At 43.9% G+C, this 26,757-nt stretch overlaps 1 protein-coding gene across 1 annotated transcript in view; it reads left to right on the forward strand.

The window, feature by feature from the left end:
• The first annotated feature begins 14,364 nt into the window (after positions 1-14,364).
• The window catches only part of ANO5 (anoctamin 5), a 704,596-nt gene continuing 692,203 nt past the window's right edge, over positions 14,365-26,757 (forward strand). Inside the window, exon 1 of the mRNA XM_065755422.1 lies at positions 14,365-14,401. Coding sequence (XP_065611494.1) covers positions 14,383-14,401 — 19 coding nt within the window. The 5' untranslated portion in view covers positions 14,365-14,382. The remainder of the gene's footprint in view (positions 14,402-26,757) is intronic.

Here is a 26,757-nt window from a genome sequence, read left to right on the forward strand (position 1 = left end):
TTCATGTATTCTTTTCTTGGCACTCAATTGTCAGCAGGTGTAACCATGCTCTAAGAGGCCCATGGTAGCAGCCCATACTACAGTAATTGCTTAAAGGAGCTGCTCTTAAAGAAGAAATGATGCCTGCATTGTCATGCTGGCTGCTGGTCATTGTCTGGCACCTCTGCCCCCAGGGCAGTAGTCCAAACAACTTGTGAGAAGGCACTTTGCCATTGCAGCAGATGGACAAGAGCAGAAGCAGCTCAGGGACTATGTCTGCGCATCAAGCATGGGCACTGAGGGCACGATTCCTAGCCAAGAATGCTGCAACTGCTGTTTATCTTCTGCTTACCAACCAAGAGTTTGGGGAATGTGTCACTGCTAATGAAGACCCGGGCTGGCCTCACATTCAACAGCATAAAACATGACCATGCAAAACAAGTGCCTGACTGGAGTGAGTCAGGCAGCAAGTCCTAATAGGGAACTAGGGAGTTATCAGGATAAATCTGCCCTGGAGCTGACCAAAACGGTCTGTGCAGGAAGCAACACCCCAAAACACTGCCACATCACCAGATTCAGGAACAAGAGTAAAACAAGGGTGAGCAGCAATATGAGCTAATATGTAGGTAATATTTTTACTCACACGAATGCTAATACTGAATAATGCTAACATATTCCCTCACATGAAGAAGTAAAATCTGGGCACCCAAGGACATGCCACTGAAATGGCTAAAAACAGACTCAGTTTATGAAAAAAAAACCCTGACCGTAAAAGGCATGAATATATATGGAACAATCAAGGTCAACAGCATTGTTGTTTATCAGCTGTAATACTCGAAAGAAAAAAAAATCCTGTAAAACAGAAGACTAAACTGTGTTCACCAGCGGAAAACCCAAACAACCTAACTGAATGAACTTTTCCTCTCTGTTCCACAAGTCAGATAAGACACTGACCGAGGTGCAGTGGGACCACAAGTCCCAGAGAAGTAAAAACCTGGGGAGCAAACCTGAAGGAAAGGCAAGGCTCACACAAGCTCCCCTGTGGGATTCTTTTTCTTATAACGGAGAGCACTGAAAGGAAGCACACTGAGAAAGGAAGCTAGACATTCCTAACCAAGTGCTCACATACAATATAGGAAGCATACAGCCTGCAGAAACTTGGATGTGTGAATGCAACGAGTTGGAGAACAGCTTGAAGTAGTAAAAATATGTTGTTTTTCTGAGGATGTTGAAATGCGCTGCTTGCTCTCCAGCTCTACCCCCAAGAAAACAGACAGTATTTAGTCTTCACTAAAATGTCTTGGCACTGTTCTGAGTTTTCAGGAACAGTGTATTCCTACAGCTACTTCCCTTATCACTGCATTTGTATCTCTATCAACATTTGAATTTATATTCAATATCTCTGCAGGACACATCTCTACAGACAAAAGAAAGTCAATCAGAAGCTCTTTTTGATAGTCAGAAACATGGATAGACAGGAATGTTTCAAAGCCATCACACTCTCCAGTTGTATCTGTGACAATGATTATATTTTAGGATACAAAGTAAATTAGGAAACATCTGCAGTTCTGCTTCTCACTATCTGTTACTGCGCACTTTCTCCTACCATGAATGTAGAAAATCCAGCTCAAAGCCATCAAGTTGGAATCTGCTCAATGAAATAACCTCTTACATAGCACTCTTTGAGCCACTTAATTCTCATTTCAATATCCTTACACCAGTCAGACCTGGTGTAACTCATCTTCCCACACTGCTTTGCGGTGAAGTCAGAAACCACTCCACACATCCATGAAGTCCATTCAATGGATATTCTTCACTTGCTTATAGAAGGTATGCCAACTCCCAAGAGGAAGATGATGGATTATCCTTATCCCCTCCACTAGCTGGCAGAATATCTAACACATGCAGGGTTTTGCAAAGATGCTGAGAAAGATTGCTTCTGATCACAAAGCACATCTACAAGACGGTGTGATGGCATTTGGTAAGGAATGTTTTGAAGGAGGGGCAGCATTTGAAGAGCATCAGGTCAAACAAGAACCTGAAGCAAGCAGCCAGCAGTGAAACAGAACCAGCACTACATGCCATACAGACAATGAAATGCACATCCCAAAGCAGCACTTTTATCTTCAGCTTCTCCCTCTTCACTCACCACACACCACCCTCCACAGCACCAAAGTCAGGGCTTACAAGGAGAGGAAACACCTGCAAGTCAGGCACTCCACAGACATACCAACTCTCTGAAAGGTCTCCAGACATTTGCATAATGTGCCACAACTGCACAAGCTGTGCACAAGGAGAGTGAGCAACCTCATTGGGTTGCACACCAGCTCTCACCTGGGACTCCACCTGGAAATCAAGAGATCTAAACTCCTGCACTAAGGAAGGTTTGTGTGCCCTCTCCCCATTGCTCACCTCAGGCCCTTTGTCCCCATTCACAGAGATTCCTTGGAAGTGTGTCTTTTTCTTATGTAAACTGTTCTCTCACAGTCCAGCTCCACTGCTGTTTCACCTTAACCTGTGAACAGAGATCTGCCAGCTGTGCTGGTGCAGCCAGTGCACAGAGAGGAGTAGGAGAGGCTGCTTGTCCTCATCTAGCTGCTGCCACAACCAGAGAGCATGCTGGAAGAAAAAAACAACAAATGTAGAGTGATCAGATGGACTTTCCTTGGGCCCTGTCACACTCTTGATGATGAGTTTCAAGAATTAATTCTGTGCAATAGAGGAAGGTGGGGGAGGAGCTATTTGAAAGCAGCTGTTACAGGCAACACGATGCAAGAGGATGATTAAAACATGACCCTGACCTACTCTGCCTTTCACATTTTGCAGGAAAATACTTTTATCTACTGCAAAGCCACAGATTTTAGCCCTTCTCTGAATGAAAGTATCTGTGACCCTTCTTTGAAATAGCCGAGCAGGTACTACTCCTTCTCTTTTTAAAGCAGTTGAAAGGGGAGATGATGAAACAGCACTGAATAAAACAGATAGCTCGAATTCTGCTCCAAGGATTCACATCTATCCTGCCCTACCCTACCCATGAAGCTATGTTCATACTCCTGTTATCATACCAGCCCAGGCAATCTCAAGTTCTTTTCAATAGAACGATCCAGATTCACCAGAGTGCCTGAAGAGTACTGCCCACACATACTTTTAACCATAATTAACCACCAGAGCCAGGCAAGAAAGTGGGATGCATTGGTGTGAATTCTGTAAGGCAGGAAAGGAAGATGCATCTAATTCTTCTGCAACTACAGGCTACTATACTTAAGGGAAACAGCAGGGTGAGGGGATCTTCCTTCCAGAAGGAAATGACAGCTTGCACCGCATTCTGTGCAATCCTTGCAGCTTGCAAGGCATTTAACTAGGTGGAATGTCCTTGGAGACAATCACAGAATTATCTCATTGCTTGATCTTGAATGTGAAGCCCATCGAGTTCAGGTTCTGAATTGCTACTTGAGCATGGTGTCAAGACAAGGCAGAGTAATGTGAGCTCCAGCAGAAGAAGGAAAAGACAACTCTGAAAGCAAACAGCAGACAAATGGCCAGCATTCAGATCCTGACATAGAAGGAAAAGCAACAATTGAGAAGTGGAAAATAAAAATGTCACAAGCACCAAACTCTTTTAGGTTTCTTATTAAGTAGGTGTAGTCCTACCAAGCAAGGATACTCAGAAACACTGGTTCACTAGTCACTGTGTTAAGTAAATTCTTGCTTCAGAAGTCTGCTGGGAACAATTGTCATTAGGCACCGTCACCTACTGTAGATAGTCATGAAGGATCTCAACAGAGAAAGAGGACATTACACTTTTCACTTCATAATACCTATCTGCTGTCTCACACTCTAGATAAGATCTTCCCATGATAAATCTATTTAATTCAAAAGAAACGACTGCAGATTTTGGGCTGAATTTTTTCCACTCATTCTTTTTTACTTATTTGTTGCTATTTCACTCCATATGGTCTAGAAGCATTTGGTACCAGAGAGGAAAAACATGCTCTTTACTGGACCAAAACAGCAGTACATACAAGTTTATGTCCTGTGGTTGCTAGCAGTTACTATGAGTTACTCCACATGGAACAGAGCTCCTTGTACCTCTTCCATTTATAAATTCAGAATAGCAGCCTCAATAAGAAAATTCTGGCTTAAGCTCAGGATGAGCATGCGCAGAAACATCATGGCTTATAATAACTTGAAAACTGCATCACATTAATAATAGTAAGTTGTTCTGTTTTAGTTATGGTGGTCTAATATGGGACCCATTTCAAACCGTATTTCCAGGCAACATATTAGTCCTGTATTACTTCCTTCTAGTTCAACACACAAGTTAAACTGCTTGAGAAACAGCTCATTGGCTTGGACTGTATGTTTCAGCAGCACGAAGTGTTGGATGAAAAGTCACGAGGCAGTGCTGGGTTATATGCAAGGTTCCCTAGCATAATTTACTTATTATTTTTTTTCCTCCACCCCCCCTTAGTGCAGTATGCTTCAGTAAAATTGGTATCTGACTTTCAAAACTACTGTGGAAATTAAAAAACTCTCCTCTCTGAAGCACTATGAAAGTTCCTTACATCACAAGCCCTACAAAGAGACACTGAAAAAAAACCACCCTTCATTAAAAGTGCATTAGGTGCTAAATGAATCTACAAAACCACACCCACAGACCCAAACATTACCCGTATGGGTAATAAGATGCATGAAGTTTGTGGCTGGCAATCTGTTATTGAAACGGAACATTAACATAATAGGAAGTACCTGCTTGTAGCAGCAAGGCTACCATCATAAACTTTACAGAGCCATCTCCTGCTGTTAATGGCATTTCACAGGAATCACTGCAGAAGCACAGAAAACACACCCATGAGAGAAATGCACAGCAACAGCCCACAGATTGTCGTTGCCCTTCAGTAAATAAAACACAAATCTAGACAGGACTTTATTTCAGGAGATTCAACTCCTGAATTTGAGTGCAGATCTCAGGACCTCAAAATATGAGGATAGGGTACAAATCTCATCCAGATTTCTTATTTTATCTACAAAGCAAATTAAAATCCCTCCCGGTGAACTCAGCAACACTGAAACCTAGTACTAAGCATATAAGGAGGGAGGAACAATTCTCAGGCATCTCCCATGGTGAATGGTTTGGGACCGAAGCTATAACGGACATGTACATTCAGCAGAAACCTCCAAAGCAAGTCCTTAAACCAGCATAACTCAGTTACAGGTCAGACTCAAAAAACCACCCCAACAAAATGAACTATCAGCGAGTAGAAACAGTCACAGTGAGAAACAACAACTGGCTTAAACTCATTTCAATGAGTAAAACTCCAAGTGCCAGTAATTTCAGCAGTAGTTAGGCTTCAAGTAGCATTTAGAAAGATACTTCTTAAACAAGACGCTATCTAATCTTTCTTGGTTTACACAATAACTGAAGATTCTTTGCCTTGGCATTCTGTTACACTTCTGAATCACTGCAACACTCAGGTGGAAAAATGCACAACAACTAGTAGTCAGGCTCCATTTACACTTCACAGCAGTGGGTTATGATCTCTGCAGGCCACCTTGAGGCTGGAATTCCTTCCTATATTATTACCTCCAGGTCTGGAGTCCTTCATGCTTAAGAACTGCTATGATTCATAACAGATATCAGTCTTCTTCCATCACTAAACCATGCATTCAACTCCAGAAAAGAGCAAGGAGGACCCCTTTGTAAAATCATTAGATTTATTTGGTTACTTGAAAATCTGAGTTCAAAAAGCTTCATAGTAGAATAAAACATGAACTTAACAAATTAGAGTAATTGGTTCTCAACCTTTCTTTGCAAAACTCTTCTTTTTTTTGGCATAGAAAAACTCATTCCCCTGGAATTCATAAGGTACACAGAGAAAATGAATTCAAACCTGTGAGATAATCAGTATTTGTTTCTTCAACGTAGAGCAGTTTCATCAGGGAAGCTGAGAAGAACCCTGAGAGACACAGCACTTCCAAGGGCACTGAGAAGGAACTCACACCCATGTCTTGCACTCCACTTGCCTTTCTGCACCATTCAGCTGCTCTACAGTTTCTGCATGCTTTCATCAGCTAGATTTTTAGGTGAGCATTACAACCAATGACAGAATCTACAAACTTAGCTCATAATTACAAATTCCTCTAGCTGCCTAAATAAAAAAAGTTCAGAATTGCATAGCATAAAGACAAAGGGACTGGCACAAGCAAGGACATGTTACAAAAGGAAAGAAAATGGGTACTCACCTGTCTCCATGGGTCAAGGAAAGACAGGGAAAGAGCTCCAAAAGAGCTGCTAGAGAGATCTCCAGCAATAAATCCTTCCTCAGTGACAGTCAGCCCTTAAATGAATCGTCTTCACCTGTGCTCCCAGGGCTGATCGGGTCTTTCCTTCAGGTGCTCAATCAGTGGTTTGGCTGTGACTTAGTAGTGCCCATACACGTAACTTAGTACTGCAGCAACAGAAATTCACTTGAGAGCCTACCCTCAATGCCTCAGTTATGTGCTGCCTGAGGACAGGCACAGCTCAGGTTATTCTACGGAACAAAACATCATAACATTGATGTTTTTGCCAATAGAAATTGCCAAAGAAAGAAAGAAAACTGATCTCTAACTACAGGTTGTCAGAAACAAGTGATTTTTGCTGGTCAGTATAATTGGGAACAGCAGTTCCAAAGTGATCCCACTTCTAAAAACATGACTGAACTGTCTCCTTCCTCTGACTTTGAAAACATCGAAAAGCCTTCATCTCACTGATTGGGCATACTTTTTCAGAAGCACAATGCACACATCTGTACAGAGGATTTCTAGATTATGTTTCAGGATGGTCATAAATCTGTGTTAGGAAATAACCAGGCTGTGGTGTGACTGCTCCAGAGTAATTAGCAGATTGAGCAGCAATGTTTTTAGAAGGCTCCGTGCAGTATAGTAACTCATAGCTGTGCTATGCGAAGCAGATGGATGCATTTCTGCTGCCCATTGGGGACTGTGTGGGTTAGCCATCTTATCAGCACGTTTCTCCTGTCATGTAACCTCCATCTGAGGGCATGACTAAAGTAAGTAGCTGAGATTTAGAAGGTTCAAAAGGAAATCCAATCACACTGATGTGTCACACATCCAGTGTCAGATGGCCCTTTCCACAGATGGGATGCTGGTGCTGTGGGCACAGAAGAGCAGTCTGAATTCAAGCAGTGGCATCTGAATCTTCACTTGAGGAGAACATAGTAGAGTCAACTGAATTAACATTGTCACCATTAATGACACTACAAGACTTATTGCTCCCTGTTAACTTAAAAAGATTTCCTGGGGAAATTTTTAAGGGGTGCTTGCTTTATTGGTTGTTATTGAGTTGGATCATTTGACAGCTGGTGTGGAACATCTGAATAACACAATCCTTGCTCGGGAGAAATCAAGGGACCTCTGGTGACTGACATGGAGGATATTGATTTGATTTTAGCACAATGCATTTCATTTCCATTGTTAAAGTTATATAACAACAGATTGATTCGTAGAACAAATAGTAACCTTATGAAGTGTATACACAAAGGAGTCTGTGTAGGGCTGCTGCTAAAGCTCCTTGTCTCACAGAGCACAGATCTTGATCCCCGAGGAAGCAATACATTTTGTTAAGACGGCTGTGTAGAGTTGGAGTACTATGGAGAGAAAGGACAAGGGCTGAAACTAAACTGCATTTGCTATTCACAGAATCACTCCAACAACATGTTACAGCAGATGTAAGGTGGGGAGAGAACGAAAGACAAGAGAGGGAGATTTCTGACACCTTAGGGCTCAGGAATAATTTTCATCCAGCAAAAAGCATGAAGAAATCATGAAACACGCTTGTCTAATCGGGCTACTGGAACAATACAAATACAGGTTGAATTTAGAGTCATGTGGTCTCAGAGGTGTTCTTGGTACAAGTAACAGAACCCAGAACACTGATGACACTGGAAATATTTTCTCTGAGGGATCAGAAGTGGAGAAAGGAGAGACAAAGAGTGTGATGAATTCATCCAAGCACACAAACATTTATAAAAACATATATGAAGACATTCACTCCTTCTGCTACATTGCTGAAAAGCACTTTCAGAAAGGCACAAGTGCACCAAGCTTACCTGCTACCAACATTGCTTACTAGCTGCCATAATGAGTTAAATCTTCCATTTTAGATTTAGCCATTCCAGCCAAAAATCGTATTGCTGCTATCAAAAAGGCTCTCAATCTCTAAAGAAAAGATTGGTGCATATTTTGCACCAAGAACCAATAGGTAGTGAAGGAATGTAATGTACTCAAGGATGGTTGAAATCAACTGCACTGAAGCTTAAACTAAAAGTTGAAGATTTTTTTAAAGGACTCAAAATGTATCTTTAAAAATGCTCTAGAATGTCCAGGCTGTTTCAATTAGAGGTGAACTCTTCGGTGGATGGGCAAGAGCTGCACAGATTCTAGATGAACAACAGGACTAAGGGACCCTTTTACAATGGTTTGAAGCTACGCAGAAATTCCTCAGCCTCGCATTTGTTCTCCCCAACTTCTACCACGGCAAATGTATAGTTGTAGCAACCTGGCTGAGCATCCTTACAGTCTAAACAACAACATGTTTAGACTGAAAAATTACCTTGTGAACAAAGCAAAGGACTTTATTCATTCTGTGAATATTCTGAGGCATATCAGCTCTGAATTTTCTAATCTTGCAGTTCATCTGACGCTTAATATGAATTGATCATTAACCCAAGATCTGTCCTCCATATTGTCTTTTGGCAACAAACAACCAACAAAGTATTCAAGGCTAGTATTCAGAGTCTACAAAACAAAGAAGGACAGGAATCTATTTCTCTAAGCACACCAGCATTACTCAGCAGGAATAGTTTTCGTCCTACTGTATGGGAACTGTCAAATCACAGCCTGAACCACTGATGGATCACCAGAGGTGAGCACTGAGTCAGACACAGAAGCACAGGTGTAGGCAATTCACCTGTGTGACTGGAAAAGGTGGAGTCTGGCTCCACCTCTCCCAGACCCCATTTAAGGGCTGACCACCACTGACAGGAAAGATTTTTTGTTGGAGATTTTTCCTGTGATGGAGTTCTAGGCAAGCTTTGACCTTCAATGATAGGTGTGCCTTATATTTTCTTTATGCTATTTGGAGAAGTAACACAAAAATATATCGTCCACCTTCATTTTATTGTGTGAGTACTTTTCTTTCAGGGTGTTCAACCTACACCCACTGTTTTTCTACTACTGTATGTTTTGTTGTGTGCTGCTGCTGTAATTATTCTTAACTCTCTATGTGTTATGTACACTCATGTAATTTCCTGTATTGTGTTTGAACTGTTCATAATTAACTCATGCTTTTCAGGGAGAAAGCTTTATGCCTGTGGGGCTGAAACATAAAGTTCGTCTCCCAGTATGATAGATGAATGCTCAGCCCAGTAGCTTAGAGTTAATTTCTTTATTGTTGTCTCTATCACCAATCTATGAAGTGAAACTATTTTATGATCAAGAGTAGATCATCACAAACAATAGGTCTACCTTACCATTTCTGGTGATCTAGCATTTATCCATTATCAGGCTTCAATCTTGATATTGGCCAACTCATCTTCCTTGTAGTAATTTCATTTTTTTGTTTTGACCTCAGTAAGTAATATCACTTTTTTTTTGAGAACAAACAACATCTCAAAGTTAAGTTTCTTTCTAAAAGCTTATCCTTTCGATGTTTAGCATTTAATGTTGAAAACAAATGTTAAACTGAATAGGTATGGCTGTTGTATTGTTTCTGAGATCAGACAAAGCCAGTGAGAGGTTTTTAATCTCTAAATCCTAAAACAGACAGAAATATTATTTATTGTTACCTGAGTGAGATCTCTGCATATTTTCATTAGAAAACTCTGGTGAGTTTGCCAGCAGAGCTGGTCTGTGGGGTGCTGCAGGGCAATTGCAGTCAATACACACTGTCACATCACTGGAGAAAAGAGACAAAGCATGAGTACTTCTGAAAAAACATGTAACAACAAAGCTTAAGAAGAACACACTTCTTCATGTTCAACCAAATCAAAATACTATGTACCAGAACCTAGCCGCAGGTGACTAAAAGCACCAAACTGAGTGATCACATTATGAAAGATTACACCTGTGGATACCATACAGCAAGAGATATCCCAAAACCAAGGAGTAGCATGTAGGATCAGCATCACTGAGAAAATGTAAGACTTCCTGTAGTATCAGCATCACTGAGAAAATGTAAGACTCCTAGTGAAGAAGGAAAGCATTAAACAGAATAGCTTTTCTGGGCACAGTGTTACTTTCTGTGCATCTTAAACTTGAATAAGAGCCTCTGGAAATTTAAGAAGCTAATTTTTAAGAAATTAAGACAAAAAAAATGCTGTGCAGGTGATACAGCAGTATATCTTCAAGAGTTAGGGCTCGATTTATGTAATTTTCACTCTGTGTAGAAGGAACATGAACAAAACGAGCTGCAAAGGGTGAAAGTAAGTGGGGGTTGCATCTTGTTTTTCTTGGGTTATGCTTTCTGTGTGCAGATGACAACATTTCCATTCCAAACAATTGAGAAAAAGTGCTCATTAACAAGAGACTGTCACTCTGTCACTCTAACCCTTGTACGTATGGAACCCGGAGAACTTAATGGAAACTAAACACAGGCTCTTCTGTTTATCATGCATGTGTCTCTCTCTACCCCTTAACTTTCTACTAGGAAGCATTTATAGAGTTCATAAATGTTCACAAACGGGGTATGAATCCTTTTGTTTGCTTGGTTTTTTTTGATACTGTGCGAAGAAACATACAGGCAAATATGAATATATACTGTACATCCCACACAGGTGCAGAAGCTTGGAAATTTGGGGGGGAATTTGTGAAATATGTTTGTGAGCATCCATGCTGTGGTGAGTGAGTTTCATGTCTTGAACTTGATGGGGAATTACAAGTTAGATGTTAGGTTAGCTCTTATGATGTTACAGATAAACATGTTCTTAACAAGTAAGAAAATGTGTTTCTCTTAAAGTAACTCAACAATTACAGGCCTGTACATGACTTCAGCTTGGATTCATGCTTTTCCAAAGTTAACCACCTAGAACACATATATCTTGCTCTGTGATTTGTTTTGCCTGTTATTTTCCTTCTCCTTACTAATCCCTCAGCATCTGCTGCACGCATCTGCGTGATCCCTAACTACTAATGAGTATACTGGTCACACTTCAGAACCATCCAGGGCAGTCTGGAACTGAAGCTGCTATAGGGCAGAGCTGACTAGGCATCATCACAGCTGTAAATTCATCCTTCTGAATTTTCACATGTGAAAAATGAGCAGGATGGAAATGCTGAGTTACAGCCTGAACCAGTGATTGAGCACCTGGTGGGAAGGCAGGACTGACCCTGGGGATCTCAGGTCCACTCCTCCCCAGACCTCATTTAAGGGTTGGCAGTGGGGGTAAAGGCATCTCTTGCTGGAGATCTGTCTGAGGCCTCCTGGAGGTAAGCAGCTTCTGTCCTTCATTTCTGTGGCTGCTGTGTTTGGGCTTGTTCTTGTTTGCTATACCCAAAGACTTTGTCACCCTGTTATTATTGCAGTGCTTTCTCATGGTAGGATTTTACAGGAGTATAGGTTTTTTTTGTTTGTTTCTGTTGTTTGTACCTAGAATCCTTTGTGTGTGGTCTGATTTAGGTTTTAGGATAACCTACATGGGTCTTAGCTGGGAGAGACTGCTGTACCAACTCAAGTAGGACTGAAGAACTGGACTGTGGTTAGGTTACTCTGCCAGGAGCTAAACATAACAGGAGTAAACGTAACACAGTTGCCAATCCCCAACCCCCTTGCAGCTCCTGCTGTTACTTTGCTTTCTGAAACAGCAGAGTGGGGCTCCAGCCAAGCCACTTGTTCGCATGTGGCACGGATTTATTTATGCCCTGCTGAACCAACTGAGTCCACTGGCGATTTGACAGTAGCATGGAGTGTATCACTGGGAATTATTTGTTGCACAGAGCTGAGTTTGGTTGGCCAGGTTCCCAACAGGTATAGTAAAGCTGAGGGGCATATATCATGTTTTCCATACAACTCAGGCAGGCCCCTATTGTGTGATGTTCCCCTTAACTCCTGGCTGGGTAACTTAGGAGCTGCTCAGTATGAAAGCATGGAGCATTGCTCCTGCTATTCATGGTTTTATCATTCACACTGCAGTTGATAGATGATCACTGGGCAGTTTCCATAAAATACAATGGTCAGTAGTGACAAAGGGAACTGTTCTTGCTCAGCAGTTGATGACACTGTTTTTCTTATCACTGTTTGAGACCTTTGTCTTGTCTGAATTAAAACCAGCATCAGTAATCCACACAGGAAAAACTTGAAACCTAGTTTCCCAAATGGTCATTTCATTCCATGTGCCATGTAATCCTGCAGGGCTACGTGGCTGTGTTTTGGGGTTTATGAGAGAAAAGCAATACAAAGAACTGCTGCGTTTTGTGCCCCAGCAGTAAAAGCAACAAATGTCAGCAACAAGAAGCATAAGGGAATGTTGATGGGGGGTACATGAAATGAGTTCCTTGAAACAAAGCAGGAGGGCTCGTGAAGCAGCAGGGAATACTGACTCTGTGACTTAGGTAAGCTTCAGGACAAAATTGTCTAAGGTTTGCTGGTCTTTGGAAGAAGCTCTCTTGTATGACTTAAAAAATCTTGGAACATTTAGAGAGATGCTCTTATCCATTAGTGTTTCCTAAGTGCTATGGTACAAAGCTACTAAATAATAAGCAGACTTTGAGAAAAAGCTTTCACAAATAGCATGGAAGCTCTTAAGAGCAAGGCAAAAGAGAAATGCTCTGCTTGTTTCAGTGTTTGTTCAGGCATAGCAGGAAGGCTTCTTTCCTTTCCTACTGTATCTATTTTATGCTCATACTGTGTTATTTCATTGGTTTCAGCCTTTATGCTCATGGTCTGATGTGAAAACTTAGTTAACTTTAAATCTCTATAAGACTTTCCTAAGCAAAATGTGTGTACAATACACATTTTCAGCAGCAGGAAGTTACTACACCTGAGATTGTGATGGGGACATATGTTCTGTGAGGAAATGGAATCCTGAAAGCATGCATTATATCAGTAACTTCTGGGTCGTAACTGACATGTATGTATGTAACTGGTATGTAAAAGAGTAACAAGTGAAATCTAGACCACAGAGTGCAGAAATACAATGGCATTCCTGTTTTGGCAATGCCTTTGTCTTGCTGTGAAACAGAGAACTGAGAAGCCAGGAGAGAAAACTATAGTCAGCTTAACAGTTTGATGCACTGCATCTATGGCCTTATGGTCATCAGTGAAAATGTGAGGGGGGAGAGGAAAAAAGGCTGTGCCTTCTGGTGGAAGAATTACCCTGCATCATTTAGGCATGCTCTATGACCACCAAGTGAGACAGTGGTTGTTTAAGCTCAGAATAGACAAGAAACCTAAATGCTGAGTATTGCACGTACCTCCTACATGCCTGCCCCAGACACAAGGTCTTTCATAGCACAGATGTCTGCTCCTGACACAAGTTGCTGTTTAATTGACACAAGTTGGGTGCTTCCAGAAACTGTGCACTTATCCAGTTACAGAGACCTGCCAAGCATCCCTGGAGCACCCACAAATGTTTAGAGAAGCTGCCCTATGTGCTGGGAGGAGTGTGTCTTTAACATAACAGGCCAAAACAAGCAATGGCTACTGAGAGCCTTGTTTGCTAACTGCAGAGTTCTGATCTGACACGGGGCACGACAGTATTTCTGCTTTAGTTAAAGCTCCGATAAAATTAAAGCCTTGGAAAACCCAGACTTTGAGTGGAGCACTGTGACCCGGTGAATAGAATGCTGCTGTGAGCTGTCCCGAAGCTCCCATCAGCGCACTTGAGCAATGCCACAAAGGCCCAGTGCTGCATGCAGAGAGGAGCAATCACTGAGCAGCTCGACCTGCTCGGCTTAGTTAGCCCTGTGGTCAAGAAATCCTGCCTTGAAACTGCTGCTGTGTACCGGTTGTTCAAGGAACACCGTTCTGCACCGGTTTGTTGTGCAAAACCGTGACTGAAGTCGGGACAATGTGAATGCGCAGAGAGCAGTGTGAGGAAAGGCCTCGAGATCTGCCCTGAGGTGAAACGAACACACCGAGCCGACCCAAAAGGCGGCGGTGCCGATGTATGCCGTGCCCGGCACCGCCCCGCCGTAATGTCCGGGTCCGAGGGAAGGAGCGAGGGAGCGAACGGGCGCCCCGTGGGGGGAGCCCCGGCTTTCCCCGCGCCCGCCCCGCGGCACTGCGCATGCATCGCCGCCCCCTGACTCACCGCGCTGGGCTGCGGGTGGGGAGCGGGGCGAGAGCGGCCGCGGGGGACGGCCACCATGAATCGCCTGAGCAAGAAGGAGGAGACGCTTATCGAGATGTCCCTGTCGGCTGACGGTAGGCTCGGGGCCGAGCGGGGATGCGAGGGGTGCGGGTGTGTGCTGCGCCCCGCCGGCGCGGAGCCGCGCTTGGGTGCGCTCCTGGGGAAAGAGCTGTCTGCAAATACGGTGGGAGCCGCTTTCCCCTCCTCCCTTCTGCTCGCTCCTTAGTTCCTCTGTCTCTCTTATGCACTGGGGAGCTCCCAGCTGAAATTCCAGGTACGGTCTCAGCAGTGCTGGGCAGAGAATCAGCTCCTTCCTACCTGTTATTAATACTTTCCCTACTGTTAGCTTTCTATGCGGAGTAGATGCGTGCCCGGCTTGTGTTGGACAATTTGTGTTGGACATTTTGTTGGACATTTGCTTGTGTTGGACAATTTGTTGGACATTTGTGTTCTGGTGTCCAGCAGCATCCCCAGGTCCTGTTCTGCCTCGCTGCTTTGCAGCCGGTTGTGCACGTTACTGGTGCCGTGATGGAGGGGAACCGTTGTGTCACAGCTCGAGCTGCTGATTGAGCACCTGGTGAAGGGCTGTGGTTGGCCCACGGTTGGGAGCACGGGCACGTTGTTTGCAGCTGTGCTGCTCGTGTGATCAGAAGGGTAGGAGCCAGGGTGAAGCCGCCTGGGCTCATAGGAGGGCCGACCAGCAAAGGGAAAGCATCTCTTGGACCTGGGCCGTTTTCGGAGAGAAGTGCTGCACAACCAGAGTTTTCCTCCAGTAGTTGGGTGAGTTGCGTTCTTCTGGTTGTGTATGGCCGTTGGCTTACCCGTGAGTGCTGTGTCTGGTATCGCCAAGAGCCTGTCACAAGTGATGTCACTGCTTCGTGAGCAGGACGCTGGGGTTGTTCCTTCTCAGATGCAGGACTTGGCAGCTGTTCCTGAGGTTCCTGTCTTCGGTAAATGCAAGTGTGACTGTGGTTCTTGAAGCTTTTACCGTGTGCATTCAGTGTTTGTTGTGGATTTCACTCATGTGAGGACTGGGCTCATTTGAAGACAATAGAACGAGATCTGTAGCTTTTTGTTGGAATTTTGCTGATCAGACTGCTGATGCAGCTGTGTTCTGGTTTAATGCCTGTGATTGACTTGTTTTAAACAACAAAAGCTACAAGAGGACGTTAATTGCTGGTAGGAGTGGGGAGTCAGAGTGCCATTGGAGTTGCAGGGAGTTCAGTAAGGCTTTGTTAACTTTCCAAAAGTTTGACCTAAAAGTTCCTTGTAAAAATAAGGAGTGATGTCTTACCTGTAGCGTTAACTGAGGACTCCGTGTGGAACTGAAAGGCTTGTCAGTAAGAGAAGGGATAGCTTCTTCCCTCAGTAAGAACAGCAAGAAGCAAACCAAACAACCCTGATATCTTGCTGTTGTTTTCTGAAGTCAGTTATCGGACGGGAGCTGCCTGTAGTTCACGTTTCCATTGAGTGTCATTGATCAGGGTTACACCCGATTCTTTTTTTTTTTTTTAAATGAACGTAGTTTTGATAATCAGGTTTCTTCAATTACTTGTAAAGATACTATTTATTCCAGAGAAAAACGAGGGCTTTTTGACATCTGTGTCCATCCAGATTGTGTGGCTGTATGTGAATTGAGCATAAAAATTCAGTCATTTTCCTAAGGCAGCCTGAAGCAGTAACTCCGGAGTGTGAACTATTCTTACTTATCCGAGTTGATTAGATTTTATGATGATAATTCTTATAGTGGGATCTGTACTAGTTCATACCAAATTTCTTATAACCCCAAAAATACTCAATGAGAAAAGATTTTTATTTTTTTTTAAAGCCTCCAAATGATGTTTGTTTCTCCCAGAAGCAGATTTCGAAGCAAATTGGAAACTTTGGGGAAATGGGGTCTTAATGACAATGAAGTTAATAGAAGTCTTGTTATTTTTGTTTTTAGTCTCCTTCTGATTCAATAAGGCAGTATGCTTTTTGGAGTGGATTTTTTGTGTGTTTTTGATTCATTCTGTTGGATGATTTGACTTTAACGTTGTTTTGAATGTTTTCTTGCTGCTTGACTGTATCGATTGTCAGTCGACGCTTTTTGCTCATATGATGAGACACAGCACTCCTTCTGCAATAGTCTTGTCTGAGCTTTAATAAGCAACAGGTTATAGAAAGAGCGTTTCCGGCTGGTAGTTTGATAACATGATGGTGACTGATGGTTCACTGTGTCTGGTTCTTTTATCACCTTTGTTACTGCAATTGCCCAGGCAGTTGTGAGGGATTCCTCCCTTTCACTTATGGAAGTCAGAGCAGGAAATCTAATTTCCATTACCGTCTCTGCTCCTGCGGGTTTTTGCTTTGGTGATCTGTGCTCCGTGATTCTTTAGGGAGACTTTTTTTTTTTTAAATCAAAAGCATGAAAAAAGCAAAACCAAAGTAAAATGAATATCTGTTTTTGTTTGGTTTATTTTTCTTGACAGCAGGTGGTGCACCTTGTGGTAAGGACAGCAGGGAAGCAAGAGAAGTGACTTGACCTTGGTTAGAGGGTAGATTGCAGTTTCGGGGACAGTCACTAGCTATGCGTGTAGAATGGTCACTCCCTTCGTTTCCTGAAGTTGCTGGGTGCCTCGTGCATGGTTTGCACCTTGCATGCCCAGTAGGTGTTTCCGTGTGCATAACTGCAGAACAGCTTGATGCTGTGAGAGCTAATTCTGGAATCTGAAGAGATGCAGCTGAAGCAGTGTGGTCTTGGTGATGTTAATTAACCCTCGGATTATGGGATTGTTGGCTTTAGTAATGTATTTTGTCTTTCTATAGGGTTTTCCTATGCTTTCCTAGCCCTAGATGCATGTAGGTAATATTTGATATATTCTCTGTGACTGTGATCTTAAAACCATCTTTTTGTTCTGTTATGTGAAGCACTGTGGAAAACATTTTGGAAGGAGTGGGGCTAAGTTAACATTAAAAAGGTGTTGGCAATATAGTAGGCCATCTGCTTTCTTAGTGGAGACTTGAGTCATTTGGAGAATGAGATTTCTCAAGTGTAAACAGTTTTGTGGGATCTCTGATATTCATACTACTTTAAAACATGTGGATGTGATTCATGTCAAAAGACACAGTGTCAAGGACGCTGATACAATAACTGTAAATTAGCCTTTAAATCCAGTCAGCAGATAAAATTAATTAAAGGAGTAAATTTTCCTTATAAGGCATGGAAGGATAAACTAGGAACAGAACTCTATCTGCATCTCAAACATTAACCCTGCAAAACAGAGCCCAGAAGGTGCCTTCCTCAAACCAAGGGGTGGCAGAGATAAGCCTTTCAAACACAGACCTTGCAAGACCGACCTGGAATACACCGAGGAATGAATCAGAGGACGTTATGAAAGACAAACAGTTTTCATCCCAAAGACCACCTGAAGGAGTGTGCAACCCCCTAGCGAATGGCCACACAAGCATAGAAGGATAAAATGATTGACCAAAAGGAGGAGGGGACTTCAGGGAATTTTAAAGAAGACACTGTATAAAAGAAGAGGGAACAATCTTCTTGGTGCGCATTGTTGGTGGAGCGGAGACTCTCTGGCACACCCAGTGCTGCTTGCTTATTGCTTTTCACCTTTTGATTGTAATAAAATATTCCAAAATCTCTGATTGGACTCTGAGCACTTATGACACTACTAAGCAAGGCTAAGTGTGCTTGCCCAGTACACCTGGTAGTGTGGCTGTAGAAGGCATGCTGATGAAATAAATGAAGGCAGGGAGAAGGTTGGAGGGGAAGAAGCAAGAAGAAAAGGCTGCACTGCATGGTATCTGAAAGCATTAGTCCTCTGTTGGCTGTAAGCACTCAAGTTGAGTAACTTAGCAGTGAGCATGTGGAATATGGATGTGTCACGGTGTTGTCCGTGACAGTGACCCAAGGGAAACCGAGAAGGGAGAGGGGAGAGAAAAAGAAACTGCGTCAGTGGCTGCGTGGCTGCCCGAGCAGAGCTGCGCTCCGGGAGGGGGAGGGGGAGGGGGAAACAGCGGGAAGAGATGGGTCTACAAGAAAACAACGGCACGATCTGAGAAGGAACGGTAACTTTACTAAATCTAATAAAATTGAACAATTGAGAGAGAGATAAAAATTTCCAACCCAAAAGCTGTGAGCTTACGTTAAGGAGGACCTGCAGGGGAAGCACACGTGCTGAACCTCCACGGCAGCCCAGAGCAACACGCCCAGGCAGAGCGCCTGCCTGGCATCCGGTGCGGAGCTCCGCCCCTCTGCTGCTCCCCCAGCATTAACTCCTTCACTGCTGCATGATGCTCTGATGTGGAATACCGGCATCAAAACCACAACATTCCACCCCTTATTCCACATCATCACATCATGCTTAACACACATCTATACATAACCAAACAGTAATAACATAAGTTACATAGAAACATATATATATATATATACATACATACACACGTAATTACAGACTGCATTCCCCCAGCATCAAATTCCCTTGTGGGACACACTGGATGTCCCCATTTTTATCCATTACCCACCAGGTGCACCCAGGTCCCTGCGCAAAAACGGTTCCACGGAGGGGTTTGCCCTTTCCAGAGGCTGGAAGGACCCACACCGCTTTTCCCAACATGCTCCTCACATGTACCACAGGGACCTTATCTCCCTCTATGGTCTGTAGGGAGCTGGACTGTGTAGGACCCTCTCGGTTGACTGATCCCCTAGTGTTGACCAGCCAGGTGGCTTCTGCCAGATGCTTCTCCCAGTGCTTGAATGTCCCACCACCCATTGCTCTCAACGTGGTTTTTAACAACCCATTGTAGCACTCGATCTTACCAGCAGCTGGTGCATGGTAGGGGATATGGTAGATCCATTCAATGCCGTGTTCTTTGGCCCAGATGTCCACAAGAGAATTTTTGAAATGAGTCCCATTATCGGACTCAATTCTCTCTGGAGTGCCATGTCGCCATAGGACTTGTCTCTTGAGCCCTAAGATGGTGTTTCGGGCGGTAGCATAGGGTACTGCGTATGTCTTAAGCCACCCAGTGGTCGCCTCCACCATGGTGAGCACGTAACGCTTACCATCACGAGTTCGTGGCAAGGTGATATAATCAACCTGCCACGCCTCCCCATATTTATACTTTTCCCATCGCCCTTCCTGCTAGAGGGGTTTCATCCTCTTGGCCTGTTTAATTATGGCACACGTGTCACAGTCATGGATAACCTGTGCAACGGCATCCATAGTTAAGTCCACCCCTCGGTCTCTAGCCCACTTATACGTCGCATCCCTTCCTTGATGGCCTGAGGTCTCATGGGCCCACCGAGCTAAAAATAGCTCTCCTTTGTTCTGCCAGTCCAAATCGATCTGAGACACCTCAATTCTGGCAGCTCGATCTACCTGATGGTTATTTCTCTGCTCTTCAGTAGCTCGATTCTTGGGCACATGAGCATCTACATGGCGCACCTTTACACCCAACCTTTTTGTTCGGGCAGCAATGTCTTTCCACAGTTCAGCAGCCCAGATAGGTTTACCCTTCCGTTGCCAGTTGTCCTGTTCCCACTGCTGCAACCACCCCCATAAAGCATTTGCCACCATCCAAGAGTCAGTATAAAGATATAGCATGGGCCACCTCTCCCATTCAGCCACATCTAAGGCCAGCTGGACAGCCTTTACCTCCGCAAATTGGCTTGACTCTCCTTCTCCTTCGGTGGCCTCTGCAACTCATCATGTGGGGCTCCACACAGCAGCCTTCCATCTGCGATGCTTCCCAACAATACGACACGATCCATCAGTGAAGAGGGCATACGTCTTTTCATTCTCTAGTAGTTCGTTATATGGTGGGGCCTCTTTAGCCCGAGGTATCTCCTCTGATGGGGATGTTCAAAATTTCTTGCCTTCAGGCCAGTCCATGATCACCTCCAGGATTCCTGGACGGTTGAGGTTCCCCATCCGAGCTCGCTGTGTAATCAGTGCAATCCACTTACTCAAGGTGGCATCGGTAGCATGATGGGTGGGGGGAACCTTTCCTTTGAACATCCAATTCAGCACTGGCAGTCGAGGTGCCAGGAGGAGCTGTGTCTCAGTACCAATTACTTCAGAGGCAGCCTGAACCCCCTCGTACTCTGCCAAAATCTCTTTCTCAGTTGGAGTGTAGCACTCCTCTGAACCCCTGTACGCTCTGCTCCAAAATCCAAGGGGTCGGCCTCGGGTCTCCCCAGAGGCTCTTTGCCACAGACTCCAAGTGGGACCTTTCTCTCCAGCAGCAGTGTAGAGGATGTTTTTCACATCCTGTCCCAACCGTACTGGCCCCAGGGCCACAGCACGGGCTATCTCCTGCTTAATTTGCTCAAAGGCCTGCTGCTGTTCAGGACCCCATGCAAAATTATTCTTTTTCTGAGTCACTTGATAGAGGGGGCTTACTATGAGGCTGTAGTTTGGGATGTGCATCCTCCAAAAACCTACTACACCTAGAAAAGACTGTGTCTCTTTCTTGCTAGTGGGTGGTGACATACTGGTGATTTTGTCAATCACATCTCCTGGAATGTGACGATACCCATCTTGCCATTTTACTCCCAGGAATTGAATTTCTTGGGCAGGTCCCTTCACTTTGTTCTGTTTAATAGCAAAACCAGCACCCAGAAGAATTTGGATTATTCGCTCTCCTTTTTTAAAAACTTCCTCTGCTGTATCACCCCACACAACAATGTCATCAATGTACTGGAGGTGCTCAGGTGCCCCACCCTGTTCCAGTGTGGTTTGAATCAGCCCATGGCAGATGGTTGGGCTGTGTTTCCACCCCTGGGGCAAACGGTTCCAGGTGTACTGAACGCCGCTCCAGGTGAAAGCAAACTGTGGTCTGCAATCTGTGGCCAAAGGAATAGAAAAGAATGCATTGGCAATGTCAATGGTGGCATACTACTTGGCTGCTTTTGACTCCAGTTCATATTGCAGCTCCAACATATCTGGCACAGCAGCACTCAGTGGGGGTGTGACTTCATTCAGGCCACGGTAATCTACCGTCAGCCTCCATTCTCCACTGGCTTTATGCACTGGCCATATGGGGCTGTTAAAAGGTGAGTGAGTCTTGCTGATCACTCCCTGGCTCTCTAGCTGACGGATCAAGTTATGAATGGGGAGCAAGGAATCCCTGTTGGTGCGGTACTGCTGTCTGTGCACCGTTTTTGTAGCAATAGGTACCTGCTGCTCTTTCACTTTCAGTACCCCCACAACAGACGGATCTTCTGACAGGCCAGGTAAAACAGACAGCTGCTGAATGTTGTCTGCATCTACAGCAGCTATTCCAAAAGCCCATCGGTATCCCTTGGGATCCTTGAAATGTCCCCTTCTGAGATAGTCAATACCGAGTACGCATGGAGCCCCCTGTCCAGTCACTATGAGATGCTTCTGCTAGGTTTTACTGGTGAGGCTTATTTCTGCCTCCAACATAGACAGTTCCTGAGAACCCCCAGTCACTCCAGAAATATGAATCAATTCTGTCCCTTTATAACTCAAGGGCATCAGAGTGCACTGTGCACCAGTGTCCACCAGTGCCTTATATCTTTGTGGCTCTAATGTGCCAGGCCATCTAATCCACACAGTCCAATACACTCTATTATCCCTTTCCCTCCCCTGGCTGAGCGCAGGGCCCCTCTATTGGTTACCTGCAGTGACAGGAGCAATTTCATTGGTGGCTGATCTCTGCTGTAGTTCTCTCACCTGTGCTCGCAGTGCAGGAGTGGGTTTTTTATGCCACTTCCTCATGTCCTCTCCGTTTTCTCCTAAGAAGCTCCACATGGCCACACATGACATGATGTTACTGCCGTCATTTGCTCGTGCAGAGGGGTGTTTGCCTTTGGTGGCCGAGACTTTCAACAGTTTGATCAATTGCTTCATCAGATTCTTTGGGTCATGCTCGTCTTCATCAGGTGTTTCCAATACTGACACAGGTTCATCCCTATTCATCAGTAATGACAGTTCCTCCAGTATAGTTTTCTGTGTCTCCTTAATCTCACCTACTTCTTCTGCTACTATAGCTGCAATGGAAGCACGTGATGGTGGAAACTGTTGTTCAAAGTTTTGGAGTGTAATAGTCAATTCATAAACTGGGAGTCTTCTGTCTTGACCCTCGAATCTATGGAACATTGCTACCAGTGTACTTGCGTATCTCTCTGGTGCTGTTTTTGAGAGCTTGCGATATACATCAGGTGTGCACCTTACTCTATCAGGATCACGGTCCTGGTGTGGATTGTTAGGAACGAAATTGGGATCATACAGCATCTCTACTACGGCTGTTTCTCTCAAAAATTGGATGCCTTTCTCCACGGTGTTCCATCTTTCCACCTTAGGCTCCAGATCATCTTTGTAAGGGTATCTATCCTTTACAGCCACTAGTACTCGTTCCCAGAGGGTAGCGACTCCATTCAGACATCTGCCAATTCCTCTGTCGATAGCTGGGTCTCGGGCAATGCTTCCCAGTTGGCGGGCTTCGCTGCCATCTAGGGACATGCTGCTGGCACCGCTGTCCCAACACCGCAGCAACCAGGTGACAATAGATTCACCTGAGTGCCGTACAAACTCCTTTCTTGGACTCTTTCTTTCCTGACTTGTATTTCAGTCATCTTTAGGGGCCGATGAGTAGTGGTAACAGTGACTCCATCATCATCACTGTCTTCTCCATGTCTCTCACTTTTCTTAGTGGCCTTTCTAGGTGGTGGTGGTGGTGGTGGTGGTGCTGAGGAGGGCCCCTCGCCTGGATCTTCCTTTTTTTTCTCTGCTTCTTCTTCTTTCCGTTCTAGGCGCGAGGACGGCCGTGTCCATTTCTGGCCTTCCACAGGGGCAACCGACACTGATACCGGTGCTTCCTGTGATTGGTCAGGTCTAACTTCAAGGTTCTCATTTTTGCTTTGGACCTTGGTTTGGAAACCATTTCTCTCCAGAATATCAATTATGGCTCGATAAGCACAAGCCAGACCCCAAACAATACATTCCTTCTCAGATCGTCCTGAGTCCCATGACTCCTTACCTAAACACTCACTGAATTTCTCAGGATCCCACAGGTGCTCAAGATCAAAATTGCATAACACTGGGGGTCCCCACGCTTCTAATTTCTTTCCTAATTTTTTCCACCTTCCCTGCCATTCAACACTCTCTGGTTTTGAGGAAAGCTTCCTCCACATGATGTAAATTACTATTGCCAAGAGTGCATTCAAAAAAACAGATAACACAGCTGCCACAACTGCCAGGCTGACATCCTGAATATAGGTAAAGACCTGAAAAGAGTAACTGGAAACCATTCCAAATGCCGCATAATCTGTCACGTTAGGCAGGGTGTCTAGGCAGGAGGCATGTAACCCCCTCAGCACACTAAAGTAGCTGTATATACATATTACTTCTGTGCTGAACACGAGGAGCTTAAAAAGACGCCAGCATGCTATAAGGTACATGAAAAACCTTAGTCCACTCTGCACCAGATTTACAATGGAGTGCCAATACTGCACTGCCCGCATTCTCCACCAATAATTGTCACGGTGTTGTCCGTGACAGTGACCCAAGGGAAACCGAGAAGGGAGAGGGGAGAGAAAAAGAAACTGCGTCAGTGGCCGCGTGGCTGCCCGAGCAGAGCTGCGCTCCGGGAGGGGGAGGGGGAAACAGCGGGAAGAGATGGGTCTACAAGAAAACAACGGCACGATCTGAGAAGGAACGGTAACTTTACTAAATCTAATAAAATTGAACAATTGAGAGAGAGAGAGAAAAATTTCCAACCCAAAAGCTGTGAGCTTACGTTAAGGAGGACCTGCAGGGGAAGCACACGTGCTGAACCTCCACGGCAGCCCAGAGCAACGCGCCCAGACCGAGCGCCGCCTGGCATCCGGTGCGGAGCTCCGCCCCTCTGCTGCTCCCACACCATTAACTCCTTCACTGCTGCATGATGCTCTGATGTGGAATACCGGCATCAAAACCACAAAACCACAACAGGATGAAGAGAAGTAAAATATGGAGTTTTGTGAAGCTGGAAGATTGTCTTTAACAAATACCTACTGAGTACTTAAGTGTTGAGTGTTTTGGGTTTTTTTATTTCAGTTGTGGGCAAAGAAATGATCAACTGAATTGCTTTAGATTCTGTGTTAGACTTAAATATTTTTATGGTTTGCCCCCTACTAGTTTGCTGTAGTTACTAGAGATTGCCAGAATTGTAGATGGAGCACCGTGATCCTTATACGTTGCATGTGTTTTCACTGATGTCATTTCTTTAATCGTTCTTTTTAAACTATTATTTATTTTCAGAACGGAGTTCTAGTAAAGGTAACAGAGACTTGTACACCACTGATCTGCTTGGAGAAAGATCACGTCCTCCCAGAGAACCAGTGTTGCAGTGTTTGCAGAGGTAAGCCAGCAACTGTGTGTACTTTGATGGAGTGTTTGTCCCTGATTCAGTAAGGGGGATCCATGGGTGGGAACAATTCCTTTCTAATGATATATTGGGTACCTCTATAAACTGAGTCTGTAATTAGCCTTCATGTAATGTAGATTGTGATGTTCCTTTGGGTAGAAACTTATGGGATACATGGCTGTAATTTCTGTGAATTAAGAGAAGGAGAAGGAGGAAGGGAAGAGTTGAGGGAGAAAAGTTTATCTCCTAGGAATTCCCATTAGGAAGAAACTGTTTTAAAAGGAGGCTTTTTATATTGTGTGAACTTGGACCTGTACTGAATGTACAGGACTACAAGCTTCTGGGGAGTGATGTTTTGAGCTCTTTCTATGTAAAATAACAGTCATGTTAAGATTTGAGATTGATGCTTGCTTTGAGGCTGATATAGTTCTGAACTCTGTGAGGACTCATTTATGAGATGAGCTGAACAGTTACGAGTTCAAAATGTGAAAATAACCCTAGAATGCAGAATGCCCCAAAACACAAATTGCACAAGGCTAGAGAACTCAAATAACTTCTTCTTCAGGAGTGTTGTAAGCAGCGACCTGCTGGGTGCAAGGTGTCAGAATAATAATTCCTTGGATGTGTCTGTATGCTACCTCTGTTTCACACCTCATCTTTGGCACTGAGACTCAGCTCAGCTTAAGGGAATCTGGTCTCTCAGGGCAGGACTTAGTGATGCACATGTGAAGTGTTGAAGCAAGAGGTGTGACAAGTGAAGGTGAAATATTTCCAGGCTTGGATGGTTATCAGGGCCTGCTGGGCTACCTTCTCACCTGTGTGTAAAATCCTCCAGTGTGCCATCCCAGATGTCAATGGAGGAGTTCTGAATCTGTCCCTTAGTCACTAAAAAGTAATTAATAAACACTCATAGTGAAATATTGACTAAGGCTTTGAACTCAGAAGTCTATGGTGCCCTTGCAGGGGCCTGCACCTGGGAGACAGTTCTCTGGATGAGGGACTAAGAAAATATACTTTCATTTTTTTTTAAGTGCTTTCTAGACACATATGTAACTACTTAAGCACTGAATGTTTTTTCTCTGTCTCTCAGAGGGCTCAGTGTCATAATGATGCTTCTTAACAGGTGGCCCAGTTTGATGTAATGTAGCACTGAAAGAATTAGTGCTTTTAAAAGTGCTGGAAATCTGAAAGCTTCAGAGTTGATGAAAGTTGAGTTCTACAATTATTCAGTTCTATATTACTGCTAATGGATAGGTACTCCTTTTAGATATTCATCTCTGGACTTCTTTTATTTATAAAATAACATGAATATCTGTTCTTGTGGGGTGGTCTCCAGAAGCAGAGGAAGGAATCGTACTTTTGCTGCTTCTGAATTCTGGTAGATAGTGCTTTCAGAATGATTCATCCACCTTCCACACTAGTTCTACTTGAACTGACTACTACAACAATCCTTTCCTTTCATTTCATCTTTGTTTTGTGAAGTTCTTTTCCAAATTATGCTTAAAGATCGGATTAACTTTGCCAACTCTATAAAGCAATGAATCTGACTTAGTACTCGGAAGTTGCTTTTTGATATATATATTTATATAGCATTAGAATATGTGCTTGATATTTTTATCTCTGTTCCATGTGATACAAATTGATAGTAAATGATTTTACTGTATGTAGAGCATGGAGATATATATGGAATATATATATTTTGTGACTGTTTTTTCCTAGAAACAGATGTGCCCTGATATGGCAAACAGGGCAGAGTTGAGAAAGAATAAAAAGCTTCTCAGTTTTGGAATAATGTCTTCCTTGAGACTTCCTTGTCTTTTACTGCCCAAGGAAAAGAAGTGAGGAAGAAATGCAGTAGTAAATATAGTAATTAGCAGTGAGTGCTGCTTGGAGCATTTGCAGGTAATGTGCAAATTTCACTTTGTGTGAGAGTGATGACAAAGGTAATACTTTGTATTGGCATTTATTGGTAACAGTCAGCAGGTGATGAACAGATCTTTACTAGTAACATTTAATTAGATGAATAATTCTGTAGATAATTCATCAGTTCACACTA

The sequence above is a fragment of the Cyrtonyx montezumae genome, unplaced genomic scaffold (assembly GCF_038088225.1).
Source record: "Cyrtonyx montezumae isolate F1298 unplaced genomic scaffold, pur_monq_1.0 scaffold_10, whole genome shotgun sequence".
NCBI lineage: Eukaryota > Metazoa > Chordata > Aves > Galliformes > Odontophoridae > Cyrtonyx > Cyrtonyx montezumae.